Here is a 6718-nt window from a genome sequence, read left to right on the forward strand (position 1 = left end):
CTGTAACAGATATATACTGTAGCCTAATGCTGCTTTGAGAGGTCCTGTGAATAGTCTATACTGTAGCCTAATGCTGCTTTGAGAGATCCTGTAAATAGTCTATACTGTAGCCTAATGGTGAGGAGTCACAGTGACTGGTGATTTACTGCCATGGGGATTCTCACTGCTTGTAACACCGTGTGGGCGTGAGCGTGAGTTTGAGCGTGTGCGTGTGTGTGTCAGTGGCCCCTTTACGTCGCTGGTGGTCCTGGGCCATTTCTCATTCAAATGTAACTGGTGATTCCTGAAGGGATTGGATGGTTTTGTAAAATGTGTAGCCTACAATTAGGCTATGAATTACATTCATAGATACTTCATAAATAATTAATCCTACACAACTTTTGTTGGCTACTGAATGTTGTAATTTAGGCTGGTCCGTGATAGTCTACCCCGGAGGACTAGGATCTCCATTCTACCCCGGTACCGCCATATTCCTCCGTTATTATAGAACACACATACGCTACGCGCACCCCCTGTCTCCATCACATTCCACCGTCTCTCCTCCCTCATCTGCCGCTGGGCCAGCCCCCCTACCGAACACCGGATTTTGAGCGCGTGCACCCGGTCGGCTTGCTCGAGCGTCCACACTGGGACACAAATGGAAACCCTTAGGGGAAACCCACTAATAAGAAGTCCTACCGCTGTAAAACAGTTGTTGTCGGACATAATGTAGCAACAACAGCGTCGTTTTATTCCCTGTCCGTCCTTCATCATTTAATCGTTACATCGTTCCGAAGCGGGCAAAGCACGTCCGGTTGTTATACTAGTCTAGGCTACGGACCGACTGATTATTGTGATACGGACGGATTTGTGTTCGCAGGAGATGATATAACGCACCTTGAAGACGACTAGAACGAGAACGGGTAACTGGAGCCGCGCGAAGAGGAAGCATGAAGTTTGCGGTTGCAGTGTTGTGGCTGTTGTGGTTCTCGGTCGGCGATGCCACTATTGAAGGTAGGCACAAGGGATAAGTAATAATCAATGCTACAGAAACTGCAGATGCTAATATACAGCGGTTTGAGTTAATAGTGTTCTCTATGAATGCATTGTTGTTCTATATAGCCAGCCTGACGTTTAGCCTGCCGCAGGGTCCACTTTGAAATGTCCAGAATCAGATAGGCCTTTTGATTTGATTTCAAACGGGACACAGAACCGCTAGACAAACCGTCCCATTCTCCCCCACCAATGCAGTGCCAATAAACCGTTAGGTTTATCCGTTAGATCAAGTGAAGGAAATGTAGGCTATACAGCTGCAGAAAATGATTTATTTGACGGGTGGGTGTGTAGCGCCCTCCCTGGGTCGAGTAAAGGACCCTTGAATACAAAACAAAAGACAATAACATTGATTGTTCAATGGAAGTAAACAAACAAATAAACAATTACAAAGGCAGCCTACAGCTGTTGCCGATCCGATGTTAAAATGTGTCTACCTACTGTTGTGTTGCTTGACTCAAACCGTTACGTAAAGCCTGTACTACACTTTGTCTGCGTAGTTTAAATCAGGACCATGTGACAATATAGAGGGCTCGGTTCACTTCCCCGTTCAGTCCACTCAGCGTTAGCTGTGAAAGTGTTATCTATCATTCTTCTATAGTGTAGTAGACTGTATTACACACAGTAATAGATATATAGAATATGACAGATTGTAACACACAGTAATAGATAGATGGGATATGATAGATTGTAACACACAGTAACAGATAGATGGGATATGATAGATTGTAACACACAGTAACAGATAGATTGGATATGATAGATTGTAACACAGTAACAGATAGATGGGATATGATAGATTGTAACACAGTAATAGATAGATGGGATATGATAGATTGTAACACAGTAACAGATAGATGGGATATGATAGATTGTAACACACAGTAACAGATAGATGGGATATGATAGATTGTAACACACAGTAACAGATAGATGGGATATGATAGATTGTAACACAGTAATAGATAGATGGGATATGATAGATTGTAACACACAGTAATAGATAGATGGGATATGATAGATTGTAACACAGTAATAGATAGATGGGATATGATAGATTGTAACACAGTAACAGATAGATGGGATATGATAGATTGTAACACAGTAACAGATAGATGGGATATGATAGATTGTAACACACAGTAACAGATAGATGGGATATGATAGATTGTAACACACAGTAACAGATAGATGGGATATGATAGATTGTAACACACAGTAACAGATAGATGGGATATGATAGATTGTAACACAGTAACAGATAGATGGGATATGATAGATTGTAACACAGTAACAGATAGATGGGATATGATAGATTGTAACACACAGTAACAGATAGATGGGATATGATAGATTGTAACACACAGTAACAGATAGATGGGATATGATAGATTGTAACACACAGTAACAGATAGATGGGATATGATAGATTGTAACACAGTAACAGATAGATGGGATATGATAGATTGTAACACACAGTAACAGATAGATGGGATATGATAGATTGTAACACACAGTAACAGATAGATGGGATATGATAGATTGTAACACACAGTAACAGATAGATGGGATATGATAGATTGTAACACAGTAACCGATAGATGGGATATGATAGATTGTAACACAGTAACAGATAGATGGGATATGATAGATTGTAACACACAGTAACAGATAGATGGGATATGATAGATTGTAACACACAGTAATAGATATATAGAATATGATAGATGTGTGTGTGTGTGTGTGTGTGTGTGTGTGTGTGTGTGTGTGTGTGTGTGTGTGTGTGTGTGTGTGTGTGTGTGTGTGTGTGTGTGTGTGTGTGTGTGTGTGTGTGTATCTGCTAACTCCCGAGCCTTTACAACACTCTAATCTGGTAAGTGGAGTCGCTGCATCAACCAGATATAAATCCTCACTGTCAACACAGCCACTGTGTGTGTGTGTGCATGCTTGTTTGTGTGTACCTGTGTGTGTGTCCATGTGTGTGTGTGTACCTGTGTGTGTGTCTATGTGTGTGTGTACCTGTGTGTGTGTCCATGTGTGTGTGTACCTGTGTGTATGTCCATGTGTGTGTGTACCTGTGTGTACCTGTGTGTGATCAGTCGGCCCCCAGTGCTGTTCTAAGATCAGCTCTCTGTGCCAAACCAATGACCTCAAACCACCAGGAGTCAAATAACAATCTGACCCCAGATACAGTATGCTGCTAGGAAACAGTACAACCTGTCTGGCACAATGTACACACACACACACACACACAAACACACACACACACACACACACACACACACACACACCTCGAGGGAGGATGACAGATGAGGGACAGGGTTAATCTTTTTGAAAAGTGTTACATTCCTCTGGGGTCCTTGTCCCTTTGCATTGTGGGTAAACAACAGTTGAGACAGAGAGGTTGAGTATACCTAGAGGTCAAAGGTCTATATCTGGAGACCATCTCTGTGTGTGTTTTACACCGTAGCAGACTGACCTTTTGTATGCTCACGGTTACAGCCACTGTCCATGGTGCTGAACTCGCTTATGTTTTACACTGTAGTAGACTGGACTTTTATACACTCACAGTTACAGCCACTATCCATGGTGCTGAACTCTCCTATGTTTTACACTGTAGTAGACTGGACTTTTATACACTCACAGTTACAGCCACTCTCCATGGTGCTGAACTCTCCTATGTTTTACACTGTAGTAGACTGGCCTTTTGTAGACTGGCCTTTTTTACAGTGCTGAGGCTATTTCTTCACTTTACAAACCCAAAGATTCTCTTAAAGGGGTAATCTGCAGTTGCGACATCCATCTTTGTACAAAATTATTGATTCTTGAATACATTTTTTTCACCTTTATTTATCCAGGTAAGCTAGTTGAGAACAAGTTCTCATTTACAACTGCGACCTGGCCAAGATAAAGCAAAGCAGTGCGACACAAACGACAACACAGAGTTACACATGAAATAAACAAGCGTACAGTCAATAACACAATAAAAGAAAAAAAGAAAGTCTATATACAGTGTGTGCAAATGGCGTGAGGAGGTAAGGCAATAAATAGGCCATAGTAGCGAAGTAATTACAGTTTAGAAAATTAACACTGGAGTGATAGATGAGCAGATGATGATGTGTAAGTAGAAAATTCTAATGTCGGAACCCAAAATATATGCTTGTTCTACTCCAGTGTTTGTTAACAAAAGAAAATGTATTCTATCTATAATTGTGATGTCATGGACGGTCAGCCCTTGCATCCACAGCTCTGTTTATGAATATGAGAGTGTTTACATTTCTCCAGCCCCACCCTATTGGTTTTGGCCCATCCAGCATATAGATAGATAATACTCAGACATCAAGTATACATAGTGTTTTCAGTCATAACTATTATCGATCCTGAGCTTTGTCAGTCCCACTCCTCAGCTACCCTCAAACCCTCCCATCTATCTCTGTAGCTATTTACAGAACAGGGGCGGGGAAAACACTTTGTTGTTGCTCCAACTGCTGATTTCCCCTTTAAGGACCTCTAGAGTCTTTGTAACACTTCTTTCATGTAAATGTTGGATCGGGGTTATTACATGTGTTTTGTAGCGGGTGGTGGGATTCTATTCATGTTACTTTTATGTCCTCCGTAAGGGTTAAAGGTTAGGGTTTGGGGGAAGAGAGCTGATCCTATGTTTGTTGTAAGAGTAACTTTTTACCCAGTCAGAGCTTAAATCTGACTTAAGCTCAACACTGCAATGCCCCACCTGGGTGATACATGGCTGCCATTTTGTGTCCACAAGGCCATGTCCCACTTCAGCAGTTTCACTGCATGAGGTGACAAAACCCATTCATCTAATTGCAACTGGGAGAAGATGAGTTTTGCAATGAGCCTCGGTGTGGGAGGGGTCATGACTTCTCACGCTGACATGTAGCTGTGTTTCTATCTGTTCACTTCTCCAGCGCATTGACCGCCTCCCAAATGACACCCTATTCCCTGTATCGCCCAATAAGGAGCTATTCAAAGTAGAGTACTATATAGTGAATATGGTGGCATAAGGCTCTTTACAAAGGAGTGTACTATGTAGGGAATAGGGTGGCATTAGGCTCTGTTCAAAGTAGTGTACTATGTAGGGAATAGGGTGCCATTAGGGGTGCAAACATTGTTTCCATCTCCCCTCTCGGTGGTAAGGAACGTCATGGCTCTATTGTGAGCAGATGGTGCCAGGGTCATGCGGTCGTACCAATTATACCCCCCCCACCCACACCCCCAACACAAACAATAACACCAGCTATACTAGCACGCAATGCTACAATAACACCAGCTATACTAGCACACAATGCTACAATAACACCAGCTATACTAGCACACAATGCTACAATAACACCAGCTATACTAGCACACAATGCTACAATAACACCAACTATAACAGCGCACAATGCTACAATAGCACCACACACACACACACACACGCATGCACACTCTCTCTCTCTCTGGGCTATAGGAACCATACAGTGTGATGTATTTATTGCTATTGCCAGGGTTGGTGATAGTCTGCTGCTGTCCCATCCATAAATCTATCACCAGGATAGGAGGACACACACACATATACATGTGCATACACAACACACACAACACAACACAACACACACAACACCCACAGGATGGATAGTCCCAGTCACCACCGCCATACAGACTACAGCTACAGTGCTGTTGATGTATTAGTTCATCTCCTGTAGTTATCATGGCCCTTCAGAGAGATAGGGGTGTGTAGGGCAGGAGGGCCGCTGATTGGTGGTGGATAGAGGAGGTAACGGACGCATACATTTGAGTCAGTCTCCTTTAGTCAATTAAAAGAATGGCAGACTCGTAAACAACACATGCTGGGCCTCTTACAGCGTTCATCTCTCTCTCTATCTCTGCCTCTCTCTCTCTTTCTCTCTCTCTGCCTCTCTCTCTCTCTCTCTCTCTCTCTCTCTCTGGCTCTGTATCTCTGCCTCTCTCTCTCTCTCTCTCTCTCTCTCTCTCTCTCTCTCTCTCTCTCTCTCTCTCTCTCTCTCTCTCTCTCTTTCTCTGCCTCTCTCTATCGCTCTCTGCCTCCCTCTCTCTCTCTCTTTCTGCCTCTCTCTCTGCCTCTCTCTCTCTCATTCTTCCTCTCTCTCTTTCCTCTGTCTCAGAGACAATAAATGTGGTAATGTGAGGCTAGTGTTTCGGGTCCCTCTGTTTCTGTCCTCCTCTTATCTGCTCTCTCCACATCCCTCCCTCTCTCTGTTCATTTTTTCACACTCCATATCCTTCTCTCTCTATCCCACACCAGGGGCTCAGCCACAGCCTAACACCACACACTAATACCAGTGAGCTCTCAAAGCTATCATTCAGCTCTCTGTGGCTGAAGACTAACATAGACAGTAACACTCACTACTCGAACCATGTAGTGTAACATTGAGTGTATGTATCTCTCTCTAGTGTAGAACCATTCTGACCACTATGGTGTCTAAAGGGTTGATGATGATGTCATGTTATTATATGTACTTAACTCTCTATTCTCTAGTACTTCTCTACACTTATTAATCATAAGTCAACTTCCATCAGGATGATATGAGCTCCCTCTGTCTCTTTGTCCTTGTCATCACACACACACACACACACACACACACACACACACACACACACACACACACACACACACACACACACACACACACACACACACACACAC

The 6718-nt window shown here is 43.0% G+C and overlaps 1 protein-coding gene across 1 annotated transcript in view; it reads left to right on the forward strand.

Moving 5' to 3' along the window:
- The first annotated feature begins 487 nt into the window (after nt 1–487).
- Nucleotides 488–6718, forward strand: part of LOC139579486 (neuronal acetylcholine receptor subunit non-alpha-3) — a 29724-nt gene continuing 23493 nt past the window's right edge. Inside the window, exon 1 of the mRNA XM_071408181.1 lies at nt 488–993. Within this exon, the coding sequence (XP_071264282.1) occupies nt 930–993 (64 nt within the window). The 5' untranslated portion in view covers nt 488–929. The remainder of the gene's footprint in view (nt 994–6718) is intronic.

This window comes from Salvelinus alpinus, chromosome 6, assembly GCF_045679555.1.
Source record: "Salvelinus alpinus chromosome 6, SLU_Salpinus.1, whole genome shotgun sequence".
Taxonomy (NCBI): Eukaryota; Metazoa; Chordata; class Actinopteri; order Salmoniformes; family Salmonidae; genus Salvelinus; species Salvelinus alpinus.